Below are 22,986 nucleotides of genomic sequence, written 5' to 3' on the forward strand. Positions count from 1 at the left end.
AAGTTACGTAGCAGATGTACTTTCATTTATACATTAAAATAAGCAAATAAATTAACAAATGAACAAAGAAACAAATGCAACAAAAACGGCAACATACAACAACAACAGCAACGGCAACAACAACAACAATAATAATCATAATAATAATAATAATAATAAAAAAACATGGAGCTTTATTAAAAGGAGATCTTTAGTTAGAACCATTTTGTTGCTCATTTAGGTCACTCAAGATTTTTCTTGCTTTTTAAAAAAAGTCAGTTCTGTGTGCGCTCTCTCTCTCTCTCTCTCTCTCTCTCTCTCTCTCTCTCTCTCTCTCTCTCTCTCTCTCTCTCTCTCTCTCTCTCTCTCTCTGCTTTCTGTCTAATTGTATCTATCTCTTACATTCTGTTCTGTTCTTTCTTTCTTTCTTTCTTCTTTCTTTCTTTCTTTCTTTCTTTCTCCTTCAGTCCCATCTTACTATTCTCATTTCCTTTCCTCCATTTAATATTATCCTCTCCTCCTCCTGCCTCTCTCCCTTTCTCTATTTTTTTTTCTGTTATTAGTGAGGCTTCCTCCCAGCAGCTTCATCCCTCCACCCCCCACCCTTCCCCCTCTGTCTTTCTTCCGGCAAGTTCTCTGGACTCAGGCGGAGACGTTTAATGTTTACCATAAAAACCATGAAATACAATCCAATATTCGCCGTGCCCCCCTCCTCTATTTTTACTGCCGTGAATATTCATAATTAATCTGACGCAGCGATAATAAATCTTATATGCTTCTTATCATCAGAAGGCTGTGGGAGAAAAATAGCCCAGATTTCGCTCCGTGCTTTTTTTCTCTGTTTTTTAATGTGAACGAGTAGGCAAAGAAAGAAGGACTGACCCTTCTGCCCCTCCGTCCCGAGAGTGAGAGCAGATAATTGCTATTTACTCAACCAAGTGAAATGAATGAGGACATATTTTCATCTCTCTTTCTCTTAGTTTCTCACTCCTTCTTTACCTCAGTGACTCGCACACATGAAATGCGCACTTTTTCCTCTCACTAAAATATGCAAACACATTCCCCAGCTCTCCTTTATTAAGATAACAGTGATCTGAAATTTGGCTAGCAGCTGTGTATGCAAAATTATACAGTCAGTGGCCACTTTATTAGAAACACCTACAGTCTTAGTAAAAAGTATAGTATTAAAAAAAGGTTCTATGATTTGCAACAGTAGCAAAACCCTTTTTGGTGCTATACACTGATACATATATACAATATGTTTTCCATCATAGAGAAGAACCATTTAACCATGCAAAGGGTTAATAAGCATTTAAGTGGTTATGGTTCTACATATGACCTTTGCCTTTGCTAAAGAACCCTTAAACCTTTTAAGCATGTCCCTTCTGCTTACATTCTTTGAGCTCCACCTGCATTGTACATCCACTATATATACAGTGCTGTGAAAAAGTATCAGCCCCCACTCGATTTCTTCTGTTTTTGCTAATTTGTCAAATTTAAATGTTTCAGATCATCCAACTCATTTTAATATAAGATAAAGACAACACCACAAAAACGCAGCTTTGAAATGATCATTCCATTTCGTGAAGATGAAGATTCATTCAAAGCCTGTATTACCCAAGTGAGAAAGTAATTGCTCCCCAAACCTAATAACTCATTCTGCCTGCCTTGGCAGTAGCAACTGCAATCAAACCTTTGTGATAACTTGCAATGAATCTTTTACATCGCTGTGGAGGAATTTTAGCCCACATTTCTTTGCAGAATTGTTTTTTTCATACGGCAGGTTTAAAAGCATGAACTGCCCATTTGAGGTCTTGCCACAGCATCTCAAAGGGATTCAAGTCAGGACTTTGGGCCACTCCAAAACCTTAATTTTGTTTCTTTTGAGCCATTCAGAGGTGGACTTGCTTGTGTGCTTTGGATCATTGTCCTGCTGCGCAACCCAACTGCGCTTAGGTCACAAACTGATGGGCAGACATTCCCCTTCAGGATTTCTGATAGAGCCTTTGTGTTCTTATTGTTCAGCAGTATTTGCACCTTGCAACTCTTCCATGGATGTCATTTTGCCCAGTGCCTTTGTTATTGTGGAATCATGTATATTGACCTTAACTGAGGCAAGTGAGGCCTGCGGTTCTCTAGATGTTCGTCTGGGTTCTTTTGTGACCTCCTGAATGAGTTGTCAATTCGCTCTTTGTGAAATTTTGGTAGGCCAGCCACTCCTGAGAAGGTTCACCGCTGTTTCAAGTTTCATTGCTCTCACAGTGGTTCGCTGGAGTCCCAGCCCCTCAGCAATGGCTTTGTACCCCTTTCCAGACTGGTAGATTTTAATGACTTTGTTTCACATCTGTATTGGAATCTCTTTAGATATGTCATCATGAGACCTTCTATCCTGCATCACATTGCCATTCAGGTTCTACGTAAGTAATGTTTAGGTTCAACAAGTCTGGCAGTAATCATGCCTGGGTGTGGCTAGTGAAACTGAACTCAAAAGTCAATTGAATTTGGTTAACTGGTTGATTTAGTAGCTAAGGGGACAATTACTTTTTCACATATGGCCAGGTAGGGATGAATAGGACTTTTTCCTTCAATATATGAAATCATCATGGGTTATTTCTTCTAATATTAAAAGTAGTTTGATGACCTAAAACATTCAAGTCTGACAAATATAGAAATGCAAAAATAGAAGACACTGGGGAGGGGGCAAATACTTTTTCACAGCACTGTAACTGCACACTATATACAGCTGTAGTCCATCTGCTGCTGCACTATTTATAACCCCGCCACCCTTTATGCCATTACTCATTGGTTAGCTTCTGACCACAGGACCACAGTTGACCAGATATTATTTGGGTGGTGATCCATTCTTAACACAGCAGTGACACTGATATGGTGGTCTAAGTGGTGCTGTTTCAAGTGTATCGGACACGGTGGTGTTGCTGGGCTTTTTACATATGTGAGAGTGGTCCACCACCCAAAAATGTTCAGCGGATCTGTGGTAAACTGACCATTGATGAAGCACTAGAGGATGACTAACATAGGCTGAGTTTTCCCAAATGTGATGTAAGAATAAGATGCTTTTGGGAAACTGGGCCTCAAACTGTGCATCAGTAGATGGGCTACAGTCTCTAATGTACGTAAAGGTCTGCCACCTGATCCAAGCTGAAAGAAGCCCAGTGAAATATTGGATTTGGTCTGGGCCATTTTTTAGCATCTGGCTCAGGTCTGGTTTCTATTTCTATTTGTCTCTATTTATCTGCATCTATCTATCTCTACTATAGTCTAGTACATATCCAATAAAGCCTGTCTCACTGATCACCATGAAACAAATAAAAAGGAATTTTGTTAAAGAAGAACTCATTAAAATTTTCAAAATGAGACCCCATCATGTATGACCTGGTCATTATATCAGATAAAAAGCCCTTGTGATTATACTATCAGCTATGATAGCAAGAGAACTGGCACGTCATCTTCTCAGCAACACATTTACTGTGCACGCCGCTGTTCCCCAGCAGCCACTAGCCAGAAACAAATGACAGTGTCTAATTACTTTCTCACACCAGTGAGGTCAGTGTTGGCTACAGCAAACTCTCGGATAAGTGAAAAGTTTATTTGGTTCATTTTCTGTCGGTCAGCTTAAGTGTTTAGTAACAAAGCAAAGCACTGTATCGAATGAGTTCGGGGCCAGGTTTGAAGTTTAGCAGGTTTAGGTTGAGCCTCAAAGTTGCAGATAAAGGTTCAATTTCATGCCTGTGCAGACCTCTAACTGTGTTTCTAATAAACTGGCCACCTGCGTCAATGTCCTAAAACTGGAACGTCTTAATTACCATGATCATACATTGTCTTTTTCAGGTTACCCAGACCCCCCTTCAGATCTGAAGCTGCTCAGTGTCTCTTCCAGTTCCGCCACTCTGGAGTGGATGCCAGGCTTTGATGGAGGCCTGATCCAGAACTTCCGCGTCAGGTGAGTCACAGAGATGCTGACTTACTCTATGTTCGCATTAGGATTCTTCGAGTCGCTAAGGTCGCCTGAAGTTTTTCTCTTGTGGGTGTGCTTGTGGCTGTTCTTGTTGCCAAGTGTGGGCATGTACAGTGCTAAGCTTCTGATAAGAAAGTGTAAAAATATGCACTATATATGTATTGCTATGAAACATGAATATAAGTTTACAAGCTTATAAGTTTTTCTTTGATAATTTTGTGATACTGTTGGAAATAGGAATGAAATACCAACAGAAACAGAAAGTTTAGAGAGCCGTGGCTGGGGACCTCAGTGTCTACGATTTTGTTTGAGCCAATCAGTTAGATTGTCGCTTCATCACATCATAATTCATTTGCCTAAAATTGAGAAAACTCAACCTGTCGCTGTGTTGCTTGCTGTTAAGATCATGGCTACGTATTGCATCCTCCCAAAGGAAATGACTGGACGCCTATCATTTGGTTGCCTGCAAATTTTAAAGTAAGGTAACACTGCAAGTCCAAGGTGTATCTAAAGCCCCATTCCAACTGGATTAGTTTAACCTGAGAAGGTGCTGTAATTTGATGTATTCATGGATGTTAATCAAAGTCTGCAATGTTCATTGCAGATATTCAGTACAAATTACTGTCTGTAATTCAGTGAAACCTTCAGTAAGACTTCAAGGCAAAGCAATAACAAAACTTGCCAATAGATACAGGCGCATATTGATGGTGACCCGGCAGACAAGGCTAACTGCTGAAAAAGAGACTGACTAAGCACAAGTTGAAAACAGAGCTGTAATCTATAACATTTTTTTTGGTGATGGCCTAATTACAAGGTGAATAAAAATGAAACATCTCAATAGTACCTCTCACAAAGCAATGGAATGTCTTATTGGGTGGCATTTGGTTATTTGAAGGAGCTCAGCTTACAATACTACACACTTAAAAAAGATGATTCTTCAAGGGTTGCTTAGTAAAGGCATTCTATATAGAACCATTTCATGCCTAAATGGTTCTTTATATGCTGAAATAATGATGGAGAATGTGTTGTATATGATTCTAAATAGAACTTTTGGTAACACTTTACTGTAGGGTGCTGTTCACAAGGCTACATGACACCTACATAAGGTTGTCTTGACAACTGGCATAACCCTACATACCTATTCATACATGCTTATTACAATAGGCATCATTTGTCAAAGATTACTTTAGCTGACTGATCAAAATTGGCCAATTTAACCTTCATTTTGTGTTTTGTCATAAGCATTTATAAACAGTTGTGCAAGGCTATGTCAGTTATCATGACAAGCTTATGTAGGTGTCATGTAGTTTCATGAACAGCACCCTACAGTAAAGTGTTACCGAACATTTTAAAAATTGGTTCTATGTGGTACCAAAAGGGATCTACTAATGTCACAACGTCAAGCTCATAACAAAAGAAGAATCCTTTTCGTGCTATATCCAAGCATTTTCAAAAAGGTTTATATAGAACCATATACAACTCATTCTCCATCAATCTGAAGAACCACTTTAACCTGCAAAGAAACATTTAAGCTTGAAATTTTCCTGTACAGAACTCATGTTTCTAAATAGAACCATTACCTTAATTAAAGAACCCTTGAATAACCATATTTTTAAATTGTGTAAGGCTATTCTATTTGGCATCAACTGGAAGTTAGTTGTTTGCTTAGTTGCCACATTTTAAACTTAACCCCTAAGCTTAATGTCCGGCTATAGTGTTTTGATCCTGGCTATTTGGGGTACTTTGGGGAAATTACACAGATATTTTATCCCATATGAGTCCCTTGCAAAATACATCGCCAGACCTTTAAAATTCAAACTAGGTCTAATGAATGTAATCTAATCCAGGTTGATTAAGGCTTAAGAAACCATAGTTCATATATCATTGACTCAAAATTGGCCAATGTAATAATAGCATCATACTGAAACAGCACCTAGTTTTAATTTTTAGCTCTTCATATCACTTTGTATAATATTTGTCACGAACTTTTCTTGTAAATCTTGTTTGACCAATGGACAGGTATCGGTGGGCGGGGTCTGCCAGTTATCTCTATGTGGATGCCTTTCCTCCAAGAGCCACTGTCTACACAGTCACCGGCCTGAACCCTTCCACCACCTACAACTTCTCCGTCAATGCCATTAACTCCATGGGGGAAAGCAGCTATGCCGACAATGGGGCAGTACTGACCGTCACCACCTTGGGTCAGTACAGACCTCTTGTGGTACTGTCACATTGAGCAATGGGATAAACAAGTCCTAAAGCACTGTCCAGGGTGTTTTGGTAGATAACGTGTTTACCTGTCTAGCTTATTGAACAGTTAATTGACAACATTTATATACATTCCCTCACTGGCCATTTTATTAGAAACCCCTAGCTTACTGGTGCCTCAGACTGTAGCCCAGCTGTTGATCCAAAGTTTGTTTTAACCAACCTCTAGTTTCAGACCACAGAGCCAGTCTTGGCTGGATATTTTTGGGTTTTGGACCTAGAAGTGACACTGCCATGCGTAAAAACCAGAAGAATAGTCCACTACCCAAATAATATCTGGACAACAGCAGTTCTGTGGTCAGAAACTCTGGTCAGATAGACTACAGGCTGTAATTGTACACCTTTATAGTGGACCTATAAGGAGCTGTGGAGTCCATAAAGTGACCAGGTGGGTGTTGCTGATAAATGAGCTGTATCATCATGCAAGCAACATTCACATTGGTGTGTTAAATCGTTGAAAGAGGGAACTGAAGACAGGTTGCATGCATCGAGTGCAAGATCTGTGCCGTAGTGCTGAGAGCCACGTTTGCTGCCGAAGCAATCACTGTGTGACCAATCATCCACTAGAGTGGGTGCAGTGTGAGCATATTGTTGTGGAAAAACAAGCCTTGTTGGAATAAACGCTGCAGAAGCATTGCCTGGAGCATGCAATTCTCTTTCTGCACATAAAACACTGCCAGAGAATTTTACCCCATGACATGAAATTGGGATATTCAAGATCGATTTTACAGTTTAGTGTTTGTAGAAGTTAACTGCAGTCTTAAAAGGCCCATATCTTACATTTTTGGCAGCTTATAATTTATATGGGTTTTATGTGACGTTCACTTTTACATGACTGTTTTCTAGCCCCTCTTTATCCATTAGACTTAAACAGGCTGTTTTTTTTACTATGCTTTTAAGACAGTGCTGTTCTGATTGGCCCCGTATTGTTCCTTATTCACAAAGCAGTCTGGACCGAAACACTCCTTATAACTTCAGTGTGAATAGGAGGAGCTAAAGTGCTGTAGGCTGATTAAGTGGATATTTGTGAATACATTTGTTTTAATGACCACACACACGAAAACAAACAAACAAACAAACAAGGCAGTTTTTGCAGCCTGCTTTGCATATATGGACTATATGGACTAACCAATGAATGGAAATGTTGAAACTATGTTTTTACATACACATCGGGCTCTACCCTCTTAAAAAAGATGGATCTTCAAGTGTTCCTTAGTAAAGAAAATGGTTGTATGTAGAACCATATTGTTCTCTAATGTCTTTCTGTAACAAGCTTGATATCATAGCAATAGAAAAAACATTTTGGGGCTATATAGGACCCTTTTCATAAAGGTTCTATATAGTACCATGTACAGCCCATTCTCCATCAATCTGAAGATCCCTCTTACGATCCTTTAATCGTGCAAAGGGCTCTTTGGCTTTGTTCACACAGCAGGTCAAAGTGGCCCAAATCTGATCTTTTTCTTAATATGTGACACAGATGTGTCTGTGTGAACAGCCAAAAACACATTGAATCAGACGCATTCATATGTGATATATGTGAAATCCAATCCGTATCCAATGTGCAGTAATGCGACTCAGTCTGAACAGCCAGATCGGAATTCATGCGACTTTTACGTCAATCCAACTCGACATTCATCATCATTTTGCACTGCTGAGACCTCATAAACATTTAGGCTGATGTTTCCATACAAAAATTAGAAGAGACGTATTGCAACCGCTCCGTGTTCGAAGAGATTTTGAAAGAAATGGCCAAACGCTGCTGTAGGAGAACGAGGCTGCAGCGTCAAAGAAAAGTCTGAAAGCAAAGTTTAAAGAATCTGAGGACTCGAACCAAAGAAGTGACCGTGACCTTTTAATGGCAAGCCCTGAACACATTCTGGGAGAGGAGCCCAGCTGTCAGTCAATGAAGCTTCCTGATGGCTCCTGTGATGCTGGTGAAGGTGAAGCTGAAAGCTCCAGGAGCGACTGGCGTTCATTGACAGTTATGATTGGATGACCGTGTCATGTGAAGCATTGTTCTTTTGCACATGTGGGTAAGTTTAGCAGCTGATCTCTTCAGACCAATGTCAGATATAAGTCACATCTAAAAGATATTGTGAACAGCCAAACAAAAAAAAATTTATTTGGTGAGAAAATTACATTTGGGCCACTTTTACCTGCTGTGTGAACGTAGCCTTTAAGTGTTCATGGTTCTATAAAGAACAGTTTTCTTTGCTAAAGAACCCTTGAAGAACCATTAATTTTAAGTGTGTATTATTAAAAAAAGGAAAACTGCTTTTCCATAATATTTGCACTATAAAAAGCCAATCGTTATTATTATTTTCAAGCATCTCTTAAAAGACATGTGTAAGTACAACTCTGTTATTATTACTATTAAAGAGCAAATGTGTTGCTGTCACAACAAAAAAAAATCATATCTCAAAAATGGGAACTTTACAGGAGCAGAAAAAACATTCTTAACTTTGAATAGAAATGAAGGAACAGTGACTTTTTAAATAATTTTGGAGTATTTCTATTGGCCCATTCATTGATATTTTAACCTTGTAAAGAGCAGATGGCATTCAAATTCTGTAAAAACATTACAAATGCCGAAAATGAAGATTTTTTAAGGTTTTCTTTCAACAGCAATGATGTATAAATAATATGCTAAGGAAGAGAATTTAAAGGCCAGCATGTTTAAATAACGAACTGTAACCAAATCTAATTACTGAAAAGTCACAGCAGTATTAAGAAATATGCATTTGAATTTAGAAAGCCCTTTAAGATGTCCCCCTACAAGACATTTAGAACACAGTAAACAGAAACTACATTAGCGGCTCCAAAGTTTTGTTTCAAAAGCTTAATGCAGTTATAGCAAAATCAGCACAACGAAAGAGATATTACAGAGTAATACAGATACAGGGTTATTACTCTGCGTCTGCTGCTACAAGCAATTAAGAGTTTGGGGGTTAAGCCTGGTTTGCTTCAGAAAGCAGACGGCGAGCAAAACCCGACTGATTGTGTGCGAGCTGGAAAACAACACACTCAGATTGCAGCAATCATGCTGTGTTGTGCCGGATCCGTCCCGTTAAACCACATCGTTAGCACCTCCGCCCACTCTCAAATCACTGCAACACGCAAACTTCTGGAGTTCTGCAGCTCTGTGCTAAATTATGATGTGTTGCTTTGGTTATTAGATGAAAACAAAGCAAGTTTTGAGCGTCATCCGATCTGTGTGGTCTTACACGGCTGTTGATTGATGTCGCTCTGTTTTTGTGCTACCAGTCAGAGGTCTGAGAATACACTGAAACTGTTTCGTTTTTGTTTCATAATTGGTAATGTTTAATTTGCCATGTTTGCATTAATAACTGCTTCATTTGGTTTTAGTAGCGCAGAACAATTGGGTCTTCTTAACTTCCATAACTTCTTTAAGAGACTGAAATGTTCTTGGTTGATTTTCATTAATATGTAGACAATTACAATGTATTAATTGGACAACATTCTTAAATGAAGTCACACATGACACAATGGTACACAGCTTGTTTGGACAGCTTAACCTGTCTTATTATTCAGTTTTTAATCTTAAGGCTTTTTATTCAATATCTACCATGACGTACCTGGTAATCAATACACTAATGTGCAAGTTCTGTGGTTATGAGAGGGAGGAACTGAAGTGTTGACCCACAAGCTGGCCATGAAAGAACTTAACAAGGCAGTGATTAGGTCAGGGAATTTTAGAGTTTACAGATCTTCTAATAATAAATTAATAGAATAATAATCTGTGCTTTACATTCTGACTACTTATTATTTGAAGTTCAATGGCTTCCAAATTTTAAGTTGAATAAATTATCCAGTGCTTAGGACCAATCACAGCAAGGGGTGGTCTTAGAATAAATTATACAGTGCTTAGGGCCAATCACAGTCAGGGGGAGAGGTCTTAGAATAAACAATGTGGTGATTAGAGCCAATCACAGTTAAGAGGAGGTATCAAAACAAACAATGCTGTGATTGGGAGTTCTGTTTAGCAGTTAGCACACATTTACTGAGACCACCACATAGTTTTGACCGAATGTTAGCCAAAGATGCTAACATTGCTAAAAATAAATGAAAATTGAATAGCCATGAATTAGCCTTATACAAATTACATCATGCTAACTGATGGCTATTAGCTTCCATTCATTGGTAATGACATAAGCATGTTTGGTCAAGCTATACTTTTATAAATAGACAGACAGACAGACAGACAGACAGACAGATAGACAAAACAGTTTGTTGATCCCCTTAGAGGAAATTCTGGAGTTAAAAAAGCTGTAACAAGTTAGCCCCTTACCAAGCTGTGGGCCCTTCAGCAGGCCCAAATTTCATTACACACTTCTATAACCAAAGAATAGCTCCATTAGTTTGCACTGAAGTCCCTGTAGTTACTGAATAATAAGACTTAGTGTGTAATAAGCCTGGAATATTAATAAATATTAATATTAATAAAGAAATAGATAATTCATTGACTTTCTTGGGTTTTATTGTGGGTTGACTATAAACAAAGTGTGTGTGCTGATGCTGATTCTCCTCTTTCCCCCCACCCCCCACCCTCCAACCCTCTGCAGATCGCGAGCCCGTTCCCAGCGAGCCTCAGCCAGAAGTGCCGGACTCCTCCGAAGGTGCTGTGCTTGCGTTTCTGCCTGCCCCGTCAGCCTGTTCACAGATGGCTTTCCGCTGCTGCTATTCATCAAGCTCAGAGCGCCTCTGTCATTCCACATTTCAGATCAATATCTCCGCTCATAAGGCTAATTTGCGAGGCCTTTTCTCATGCACTATGATATAGCTACCAGCCATAATGCAGCTGGGACGTGATGTCAGCCCTGATGTAATCGCATGCAATCCTGCAGGACTGGTAGAGCCAAGCTTTGAAGGTTTGTTAGGTAGCAGCCACTGATGGATAGTGTAATGTTTGCATGTTGGTGTCACCACGAGCCAAATGACCAGCGAACTCCCTGTGTTGCATTGTTAGTTTTAGATTTTTTTTATTGCCATCATACTCCAGCGTTAGAGCTTGATATTGTAACATGGTAAAAGTTCATTTGAATTGCTTCATAGGGACTTTGTAACATATGAATAATCGTTGAATAACATATTTATAGAGCAATACTTGAGTATTTCTGAACTATGCCAGTAATTGCAATGTTTAAGGAAGTAAATGACACTGTATTGACATAAAACTAAAGAACTGATCTAAAGCGATTGACATATACATTTATAACACTGTTATGAAGCATCATTCCTAAGTAATGGTAACTAGTAGGGGTGGGAATCTCTAGGCACCTCACGATTCGATTACGATTCAGAGGGCTGCGATGCGATTATAAAACGATTATCGATGCATCTTTTTTTTCTATACATCATTTCTATTTTTTCACTGAGGACTTTGTAGTTTTAAAGCAAAGTATTTGTAATGATCCATAATGAATTTACTTCCAATATCTTTTATTAATAAATCAAATGGAAGTGATGTGGCAAGTGAACTAGAAGGCTCTCATTCACTGCCTTTGGAGCACGAGACGCTGCTGCTACTCATCTGCGATAAAATGCGCAGTTATGGTGAAATAAGATCCAGTGGTAATGGATGTCCATGCAGCATGTTACAGCCGTCCTACCCGTTTTTAGTGACTTTATAACTTTGGTTTTGGTCTCGTTGTAGAGAAAGGGGTGGGGGGGGGATCAAGACGGGACGTCTGCAACATTGTTGTGAAAGCCCTGTTTCGCCACGACTAAGAATTGCCGTGCAGACTGTAGGTCACATAGTAGCGATGCGTTATTCGCATTTATAAGCAGCGCAGTTGGTTTCCTGGTACGTTAAATCTGCAACGAGAGACTGTCAAACAGTAAAAAGCGGCGAAGCTGAAGTTGCTTCTCTTCCGAATTTTCTCATTCCACCTTAAATGGTGCCACATTTACATTCGGCGCCTCAGTCAGAATTTAAGGTGGAACGGGAAAATTCGAACATGAAGCTGGAGAATAAGAAGTGACTTCAGCCTCGTAAGACAGTCGAATGTTGAGAGACATTTTACAAGAAACTGCTCTAGTTTTGAGGAAAAGTTTTCTGGCGGAGATGGGAGGAAAGCGGCTGTAGGCGAAGCTTAATGCAGGGTAGAGTAAATCGGCGCTCTCGTTTATATTGTTTAGCCTATACTAGGACATCAGCACATACTGAGACATACTGGACATTAAATGTTGTGGCTCCCAAGCTGGTTTGAGTTTTGTGTTGTGACTCCTGACCTAACCTGGCTTTAATGCAGAGGGAGCCGGTCGGATTTCTCACTCATCCAGTTGTGTTTTTGTTATGTGCCGCCACAGACTGTCCGGGCGCTGCACTTACCCACTTCCAAGTTCCGCCTTTTGCGTTCCGTCAAAATTACATTATAAATTAAATATTTGGAAAATCGATTTTTGACATTTCTGAATCGATTCAGAATCGTTCACGTCTGCATCGCGACGCATCTAAGAATCGATTTTTTTTCCGCACCCCTAGTAACTAGTAATTCCTAGTTAAGAACACCATTCCCTGCTCATCATCCACTGCTTATGTCGGTAGTCTTCAAATAAAGTGATATCTTTAGTGCTAGCTAGCATAGCAGTAATAAAGTAGCATGTCATTGTTATTTAAAAAAGTACAAATCTGAGTCTGACAACTATAATAACGCCAAGTGCCAAATTCCAGTTTAACAAATTACATTTGAGATCCGTTAAATGATTATATTTTGGCATCCAATCAAAGGTTTTTAATAAATATTAATCACAATTGATACATGATGGAATGCACTAATGCAAAACAACTAAATGTTATTTTTTAGTTATATTCTTTATACTTTAATTAACATTATTCATTTTTATATAAGACGTTTAGGCCATCTTTCTTTTATGAGGTATGTTGAGTTTGTGATCTTTTACAAATCACAACATATACATCTATGAAGACACTGCAACACTGGCTGGTGTTGAAAAGAAAGAAAAAAACAAACAAACAAACAAACAAAAAAACATTGTGTTATTCCTCATAACAGAATTTGTGTAAACAGATGTGGTAAATAATCAGAAGTAGTCAGAATACACACACACCCTTAGCTGCTTGGTGACACAGTTTTTCTGATGCTGCTTCACTGGAAAATGTAACATCTGGTTTGCCACTTTGCATCTACCATCATAATGTAAATGCAGCATAAGGGTCAGTAAACTGTTAAAAGAAACTGTAACACTTCACTTGAACCCTGATACAGAACACTGACATAACCATGCCATTGACATCATAGCAGTTATTATATAGTCACTTTTCAAAAACACTCCTTTTTTTCTGATTCTTTTTTTTTCTATGTCATTTAAGCACAGCAGCCGCCCTTTACAATGTGTGAAAATGTAATGATAAATAAAAAGAAGTGCTCCGAAATTGCTTGGAATAAAATCATCTGTAAATTAACTTAATTTTTGGTCCTGAGTGGCACAACCGTCTAAGCGTTGGCCCTATCATCAGGAGATCGCGAGTTGCGACAATTGCCCCCCCCCCCTTAATCTCTCAGCGTGATGCTAGCCAGTGCAGGCATCTGTTAGCTGACGTAACAGTTCTGGCGGTTGGCGCTTTCCCTGGCATTCGGTTGTCTAATGACACTGCGTTAGTGGCAGTTCGAAAAGATGCCGTGGCTTCACAGGACTCAGAAGAAGCCTGTGCTAGCCTTCACCCTCCTAGCGCTGGTGGTATTGTGTGATTGGGCGGAGTCCTAACTAGCGGGTGGAATCGAACACGACTAAATTGGAAAATGCCATTTTGGAGATACTTATTTTTCTTTGTACAGCGACAATGTGCTGAGTTGTTACCACTATCTGTAACTATAATGACAGCTGTAATAATGTTTGATGTTATGATGCTAATTTCCTGTGTACTCTAGTTCGCCATCATGACAGCAAACATTATGAACTCTGTCGAGACAACTAGCGGTAACAGTAACATGACACTGTTTTATAATTGGACATAAGCTGTTATGGCATCTGGTATGACATGTTTATGGCAAGGTTATGTCAGTGCTAAATAGAAATTTAGACGTGTGCAAAAAAGTATTTAGAAGTGAATGAAAGTGAGTATTTGTGCTAGCTGGGCAGTGGGAGTGTTACATATCACAGCATGCGGTGTTTGCCCTAAATGTGAGCCAAGTAATTGGACTGGAATAGGCACTAGATTCAAACCGAGGCTGAGCTGAATGTTGCAGCATGCGGCATATGACCCGGATGTGGGCCGATCTAATAAATAGCGGCATGTGTTGCTTGGCCCGGATGAGCATTTGGGCCAGAATTGGGCCTATATTCAAACCAAGTCTGGGCTGATAATGCTCAGGCTTTGTCGTCATGCATTCGGACAAGATGTAGCCTGACTGATTTTGTTATCTGTACTGCAAAAAATTATATCTTAACAAGTGAAAACTTCTTAAATGTAGTGAATAAATCTAATATTTGTCATTATGAGGCTGTTGTAAGAATATTATAAGATTATTCCACCTATTTTTGTACATTTTTACTTGTTTTAAGTGATTTTATCTACTGAAAGTTTCTTATTCCATTGGCAGATTAGTTTACTTGTTTTGAGAAATAATGAAGATAATTTTGCTCCTTTGAAGAATTAATGCTTAAAACAAGTAACTTGATGTGCCAATGAAATAAGACACTTTTATAAGATACAACTGTTTAAAAACAAGTTAAAATGTCTAGAAATAAGTTAAATAGTCTTATAATATTCTCACGACAGTCTTATAATGCAAAATAGTAGATATATTGACTACATTAAAAATGTTTACACTTGCTAAGCTATAACTTTTGCAGTGTAGGAGTTTATTCAGCGTTGACAAGTAAGACATTGAAACAATATTGCGATATCAACGTTGATTCACTTTTCAAAATTAAAAACAAAATTAGACGGAGATTCAATCTTGATTCAACCGGCTGTTCGTCTTACCCAGTAAACAATTCAAGTCACGTTCTGACCAGGCCCTGCATTTAAATAGACCGTTTCCTCATGGTAGATTCTGCATGTCTGTTTTTAGCCCATTTTCTTTGGCATTAACCATCACTCATCAGTGACAGACTCTGTTTGAGCTGCCTGCGCTGGAGCTGTGCTCAAAAGCTGCACTTTGATGTCTCACTTTGATGTTCACTGACATGCAGTATAAATGAATGCAAATGCACTTGTCATGAATCCATCACAAGGGCGTATGTCTGTATTAGTGTTCCAGTTTAACATAAACGCGCTGCCGCGTGTTCATTGCCTCTCACTGTTCCGTAATGTGGGTTGTTTCTACAGCCTCCGCTGTCCCAGTCTACGCCATAGCCGTCCTGGTTGGAGGGCTCCTCCTGCTGCTCAACGCGTTAGGCTTCGTTCTGTTCGCCCGGCGGAAAAGGGGGCGGAGTCTGAAAGGTGAGGAACGGGGGAGCTCATTTAGTGTCACTTCTTCACCGCCGCGCTGTTAGACAGCGCGTCCTAGGCTGTAGACTGTTCTACTTACCGCGGCGACAGTACAGCACTCAAAAAGAACAGCCTGTCTGAATCCTAATATGGCTGTCACTTTCAAATCCATCTCTCTCCCTCTCTCTCTCTCTCTCTCTCTCTCTCTCTCTCTCGCGCTCCCTCTATCATTTCACCCTCTTCTCCTCACCCATCTGCCACCTCTTCCTCCCTCAGCAGCTGTCATTTTTAATTCTCCGTCTTCTTCCCCTTATCATGGCCCTTTTCTCCCTCCCTCCATCTCTTTCTCTCTCTCTCTCTCCCTCCATCATGTCTCTCTCTCTCTGACTCTTCCTACCCCCTTCCCTCAAACTGTCAGGTGTCACTTGTCTTTCACCCCTCTTCTCCCTCTCTCTCTCTCTCTCTCTCTCTCTCTCTCTCTCTCTCTCACCCACACACACACATGCTGTCTTTCTCTCTCTGTTTCTTCCACTCTTTCTCTTTGATTCTCCCTCTTTCTTTCACAGTCTCCTCTTTTTCTTTCTTTCTTCCCTATTTCTGTCTCACTTTATCTATCTTTCTCTCTTTCTTTCCCTTTCTCTCTCTTTTTCACTCTTTTTTCTTTCTCTCACTCACTCTATTTCTCACTTTCTCTCTTTCTCTTTCTCTCTCTCTCTCTCTCACTCCCACTGTTTCTCTTCTTTTTGTCTCTCTCTCTCACTTACTCTCTTTCTCTTTGCTATCCCTCTCTTTTTCACTTTCTTTTTTCTCTTTCTGTCACCCACTCTATTTCTCTCTCTGACACACACGTTCTCTCTGTTTATTTCTGTTTCTCACTCACTTTCTCTTTTTCACTCTCTCCTTTTTATCTTTCTCACACTCTATTTCTCTCACTTTATCTCTCTTTCTTTCTCTCTCTTTCTTTCTGTATCTGTCTCTCTCACTCACTCTCCCACTCCTTCACTTTCTCTTCCTGTCTCTCACTTTCTCTCACTCATTCTTTTTCTCTTTCCCTTTCTGTCACCCACTCTATTTCTCTCTCTGACACACACATTCTCTCTGTTTATTTCTGTTTCTCACTCACTTTCCCACTCTTTCATGCTCTCTTCTTTTTGTCTTTCTTTCTTTCTCTCCCTCACTCTATTTCTCTCTTTCACTTTCAATGTCTGTCTCTTTTTCACTCTCTCCTTTTTGTCTTTCTCTCACTATTTCTCTCTTATACACACAACTTCTCTCTCTCTCACCCTTTTCTTCTCTTTCCTCTGTCTCTTTCTCTCTCTACCTCTGTCTCTCACTCTTTTGTCTCGCTTACTTTCTCTTTCTCTCTACCTCACTCTGAACTGTCTTTCTCTCACTATTTCTCTCCCTGTCTGTTTCTATCTCCCTCCTTTTCTTTTTTGCCAATTTTTTTGCCACATTATTGCCAAAGCAGTTAACAAGAAGTACTTAAACATAAATTAGAGAAAGATAATATTATAGATTACAGTGACAAACTATTTAATATTAATTTATTTGTGGGATTATTAGTAACTGATAAAGGAAAAGGGTGAAAGAATAAGTTATAATCAGTAATAATCAATAATAATTAGTTGTTATCTCATTGGTTGTCCCTCAGGTTGTGAAGGCTGTCTCATATCTCACTGTGTGTGTGATCAGCTCTTCTCTCCTAACACGTACAGCGGTTTCTCAGAGTCACTGCAGAGCTCAAACTCAGGACAGACGCTGCTCACTTTCTTATAGAACTCATTTCTAATGGAGTCATATTTAGAGGTCCGTGTTACGAAGACCAGCTCCGTCTCCACCACTGAGAGCTCAGTCCAGCCTCTCTGAGTGACCAGCTCTGTCTGTACCTCGTCACACACCTTCCTCAGTTTTTCTCTTTAACTGTGGTCAGGCAGGTCACTAATGTGTGATCTTCGGGGATGAGTAACACTGAAGTGTGTGTTGTTGTTGTGCAGTATTAGTCCAGTAGGTGATGCAGTCGTGTTCTGGTTGGTTATGATTATGTTGGGTCTGATTTTCTGAGTGTGGTGAGGCTGTCAGTGATGTCGTTGGGTTTTAGGTCACTCTATTTTTATTTCCCTCTCCTTCTCTTTTCCTGTCTGCTGTCTCTCTCTTTCTCCCCTCACTCTTTATCTGACTCTCTTGCCCCCCCATTCTCTCAAACTGTCATCACCTTGTCATTCCCCCCTTTTCTGTCCTTCTTCTTCTCTCTCTCTCTGTCTTGCTCTCTCCCTCACACACACACACACATTGTCTCTCTCACATTCTCTCTATTTTCACCCCCCCTTTCTTGTTCTCTCTTTCTACCCGTGTATCTCTGACTAACTCTCACTTTTTCTGTCTTTCTCTTTTTACTAATTTTCTCTCTTTCACACACTTTCGTTTTCTTTCCCATTCCCCTCTCTCTCCCTCTCTCTCCCTTTCTTTCTTTCTCCCTCTCTCTTTGTTTTCTCTGTCTATTTTCTCCTTTGTGTCTCTTCATATCTTTCTTCTCTCACTCTATTTCCCTGTCTATCTCTCTCTCTTTCCCTCTCAGCCTCTCATCCGTTTTATCTCTCTCTTTCTATTTCACTCTCTCCTCTTTTTGTTTGTCTCTCTCTATCTCTCTTTCTCTGCCTCACTCTGTTTGGTCTTTTTCTCACCCTGTTTCTTTCCTTATGTGTCTCTCTCTCTCTCTTCCACATCGTTTTCTGACTCTCTTGTTTCCCCTTTCTTCAAACTGACATCACCTTGTCATCCCCGCCATTTTTCTCCTTATTTTTCTCTCATGCTTTTTCTCTCTTCCCTTTCACTCATGTTTATGTCTCTCTCTCTCTCTGCTCTGTCTGTCTGTCTCTGTCTTTCTCTTCCCACACATTTACTCTCTCACTCTGTTTTTCTTTCTCTCTCCATTTTCCTTTCCTTTTTTGTTCTCTTTTTGTCTATCTATCTCTCTCTCTGCCTCTTAATTTCTCTCTTTCCCTCGCTCTTTCTCTTTTTTACTCACTTTCTTTCACTTTCTCTCATCCTTTCTGTTACTTTCCCACTCCTATCTCTCTCTCTGGTTCTCTTTTTCAGACTCTCTTGCTCCCCCTTTCCTCAACCTGTACTGACGTTGTCTTTAACCCCTTTCTCCCTTTCTGTCTCTCTCTCCCTTTCTCTGTGTCTTTCTCTCTCTTTCACATTCCCTATCTTTCTTTCACTCTCTCTTCTTTTCCTTTTTTACTTTTTTCTCTCTCTCTGACATGCTCTCCTTCTCTCTCCCTCCCTCTCTCTCTCTCTCTCTCTCCATCTATCTCACTCTGCTTGGTCTCTCACTCTGTATCCTTCTGTCTTTTTCTCTGTCTTCTCTTCAGTCTTTTTCTGACTGCTTTTCTCCCCTACCCTCAAACTGTCATCACCTTGTCATTCCCCCTCCTCTCTCTCCCTCCCTCCCTCCACACTTCTTCTGTTTGACTAAGTGTCCTTTTTCTCAGATTTGCTGAGGCCGATCTGACGTAATGTGATTTGCAGGAATGAGTAATTGATAATGGAAACGAACACGAGCTCCACACACACCTACACCGCACTCGTTTTCCATATCACTCTCTCTCCTCTGCCTGACTGCTTCACTGCTTCCCTCCTTCCTCTGACCTGTTTGTGCGCTGTGTGTAATAACGGCAGACGTCCCTGTCACTTAATCTCCCCGTCCTCACCCGGCTCTCTCTTCCTCCTCCAGAGGGGGCAGGCGGCGCTTTGGAGGGAAAGAAGAGCGAGAGCGAGGGGTGAGTCACGTTAATCTCACGCTCTGAGTCAGTGCGGCGCTGCAGATACAGCAGCTCTCGCTAAATCCCCACTTAAAGCCATCTGAACACTGAAAACAGACAGCAGAGACGCAGCAACAGCGGCGGCCTTCAGTACAGACAGACAACAGCTTTAAACCAGACGCAGTCTGTTCATTTGGCTTAGAACTGTGTTTCTCTACCCGGTTCTCCAGGCCCACGCCTTATTTCTAACCTAGAACACCTGTAGCAGGTACTCAGTGCTCTTAAAGTGTTACTTCAGTTACACAATCAAATATTTACCCCAAACACAGTTGATCAGCTAAGAAATATTGGTAACACTTTCTTTTACAGTCTGCCATGTGTTATAAAACAGGTACATACAAACTGCAAAGTACTAGATAATTATTTTGGTTAACATGATGTTGAATTCCAACGCATTTAATTAAGTTATACTGAAATGCCAAACAGCTTCTAGATATTAACTCTCTCAGGTTGACGATATCATATGCGACATCAAAGGATGTTGTAGATAAAAGAAAAAAATATTTTGTGAATGCTGCATGCTAGAGACAAACGTTTATTTTGCCTAGAAAAGTAGCACTGTTCCAGTGACACGTCAGAAAAACAGCCTCCGATTGGTCGACAGTCAGGAACACAGCCTCTGATTGTTTGACAAGTCAGGAACACAGCCTCTGATTGGTCGACAAGTCAGGAACACAGCCTCTGATTGGTTGATGCATCATGAACACAGCCTCCTATTGGTCGATGAGTCAGGAACACAGCCTCTGATTGGTTGATGCATCAGGAACACAGCCTCCTATTGGTCGATGAGTCAGGAACACAGCCTCCGATTGGTCGACAAGCCAGTAACACAGCCTCCGATTGGTTGACGAGTCAAGAACACGGCCTGCGATTGGTCAACGGGTCAGGAACATAGCCTCCGATTGGTCAATGAGTCAGGAACACAGCCTCTGATTGGTCAACGAGTCAGGAACATGGCCTGCGATTGGTCAACATGTCAGGAACATAGCCTCCAATTGGTTGATGAGTCAGGAACATAGCCTCTGATTGGTCAACGAGTCAGGAACGCAGCCTCTGAGTGGTCAACAAGTCGGGAACACAGCCTTCGATTGGTTGATGAGTCATGAACACAGCCTCTGATTGGTCGATGCATCAGGAACACAGCCTCCTATTGGTCGATGAGTCAGGAACACAGCCTCCTATTGGTCAACGAGTGAGGAAAGCAGCCTCCGATTGGTCGACGGGTCAGGAACACAGCCTCTGCTTGGTCGACCAGGCAGGAATACAGCCTCAAATTGGTTGACAAGTCAGGAACACAGCCTCTAACTGGTAAACAAGTCAGGAATACAGCCTCCGATTGGTTAATGAGTCAGGAACACAGCCTCTATGAGTCAATGAGGCTGGAACACAGCCTCTGATTCAGTCGATGAGTCAGGACCACGGCCTGCGATTGGTCAACAAAGTCAGGAACACAGCCTCTAATGGGTCAATGAGTCAGGAACACAGCCTCCAATTGGTCAACAAGTCAGAAACACAGCCTTCGATAGGTTAATGAGTCAGGAACACGGCCATCAATTGGTCAACAAGTCAGATGCACAGCCTCTGGTTTGTCAACAGGCTTGATCCAAGGCATTAGTGGATGGCTAACACCTCTGCCAACAACAACAATAACTCTTCAAAGTGGAGATTTGGATAAACAATCACAGAAGACATTCTGTGTTGTATTTGTCAATATGGATTTATTTTACAAACTCTCCAAAAAGACAGTGCAGTTCAAGGCTGGATTAAAAAGCTTCTGAAAGAGATACAATTGCAATAGAGCCCCCATTGAAACTGCAAAATGCCAGCCTACTGGGAGAAAATGAAAGAAGTCTATATCATGCAGCGTTGCCATGACATGTTTTCTTTTTTTGTACGATGTCCTTTGATGTCGCACATGACATCAACCTGAGTGGGTTAACTGAGCAATTGTGGGGTGCACACAAACACATCTTAAACTAACGAACAACAACATTAACAACAACAACAAATGTCCTTTTAAGGGATGGGAGGCACGTGCAGACACAGCTTTGCAAGCTATGCCCCTTGAACTCCTCTTGAAACACAGAGCATATAGCGGATGCCACAGAATTACGTATGAATGTTTGTACTTTATTTGTGTACAATGATATAATTATTCTGTCCAAATGTTAGAGAATGAAGAATGCCATATATGATTATAGTATATATCTCAGGAAGCTGTACAATATTAAGAAAGTCATTATAATTTTAATAAATCAAAATGGATGCTTTGGCCAATAACTTAGATAAAAAAATATTATAAATAATAATTACAGTATTTTACGTTGCGTACATTTGATTCTTGCCCCAAACATGCTGTAATGGCTGAGCTCAGACGTAATAAAACGTGGACAATCAGAAAGACGAGGTTGAGAAACATTCGCTTAGAACATACTTGCTTAAACATGTTTGCACTTTATTTGAACTTTGTTTAAATGTTTTAGCTGATTCCGAAAGCTGAAAACCGTGTCATGGCAGGTCAGAAGTGATCACAGGCTAAAAGTCATTCTGAAAAGCCTCTAATTTTAGGCAGTCATTGTTGCACATTACTCTGAAAAACACGTTGATCTTTTTGGCTCTGTGTGCACAGGTCATCTGTGAGTAGCTCCAGCCGTTATGCAAGCAGAGAGAGGATCAACGCTTCTGCCCAGCGCACCCTGCTCATCGACACCAGCTCCGAACCCGACAGCAGCAGCGGCGTATACGAGAGCTACGGAGGGGTAAGAGAGCAGAGCAGAGGGGCGGAGAGTGGAAGAGACAGAAAAACAGAAAGAAAAGAGAAGATTAGCCCCTTAATCCCAGTAAAGCTTTCTTTCAAAGTCTAGGTATTAACCAGGTAACTATGAGGTACAAACTCCAAAGAACTACAGTTGTTTTGGGTAACATGATAGCAAATTCCAAGACAGTTTAACTAAATTACATTGAAATGCCCAACAGGTTTTAGATAATGAACTGAGTAAGTGTGAGGTGCATTCTGTAAAGCTCTGTGTAATTATTCAGCCTAATCTAAAAGACGGTCTAACTAAATTACACTGAAATGACTAACGGGTTCTAGCTGTAAAACTGAGGACATAGTAAAATATCTCATAATTATTTGGAGTAATGAGGTGATAAATACAAACATACATTAAAATTCACTGTAATATCACAGTATTAAGCTGGACAGTAAATCTGAAACACCTACAAGTACTGGGTAAGTTATATGGCTCAAAAAGATATAAATGGTGAGAACCCTTTAGAACTATGGTAAGAATCATTGCTTCTTTTCTGCAGCCCAGATTCAGTTTTGGTTCTAAACTATATATGGTATAAGTTATAAGACTCTTTGTACTCATTTAGAACTTAATGGCAGTAACACATTCAAAAATGTTGGGTCAGGGGCAACAATAGGCTGGAAAAGTAAGCAGTACTAATAAAAAACAACTGGAGGAGCAATTTGCAACTAATTTACATGACTGAATATAAAAAAAGAGCAT

General features: G+C 40.3%; 1 protein-coding gene across 1 annotated transcript in view; it reads left to right on the forward strand.

Annotated features, from left to right (window-relative positions):
- The window catches only part of nphs1 (NPHS1 adhesion molecule, nephrin), a 170,866-nt gene that overhangs the window by 142,838 nt on the left and 5,042 nt on the right, over window positions 1–22,986 (forward strand). The window contains exons 22-27 of the mRNA XM_036565266.1: window positions 3,829–3,940; window positions 5,975–6,156; window positions 10,810–10,863; window positions 15,543–15,656; window positions 19,384–19,429; window positions 22,101–22,230. Of these exons, the coding sequence (XP_036421159.1) occupies window positions 3,829–3,940; window positions 5,975–6,156; window positions 10,810–10,863; window positions 15,543–15,656; window positions 19,384–19,429; window positions 22,101–22,230 (638 nt within the window). The remainder of the gene's footprint in view (window positions 1–3,828; window positions 3,941–5,974; window positions 6,157–10,809; window positions 10,864–15,542; window positions 15,657–19,383; window positions 19,430–22,100; window positions 22,231–22,986) is intronic.

The sequence above is a fragment of the Colossoma macropomum genome, unplaced genomic scaffold (assembly GCF_904425465.1).
Source record: "Colossoma macropomum unplaced genomic scaffold, Colossoma_macropomum, whole genome shotgun sequence".
In the NCBI taxonomy this organism is placed as follows: domain Eukaryota; kingdom Metazoa; phylum Chordata; class Actinopteri; order Characiformes; family Serrasalmidae; genus Colossoma; species Colossoma macropomum.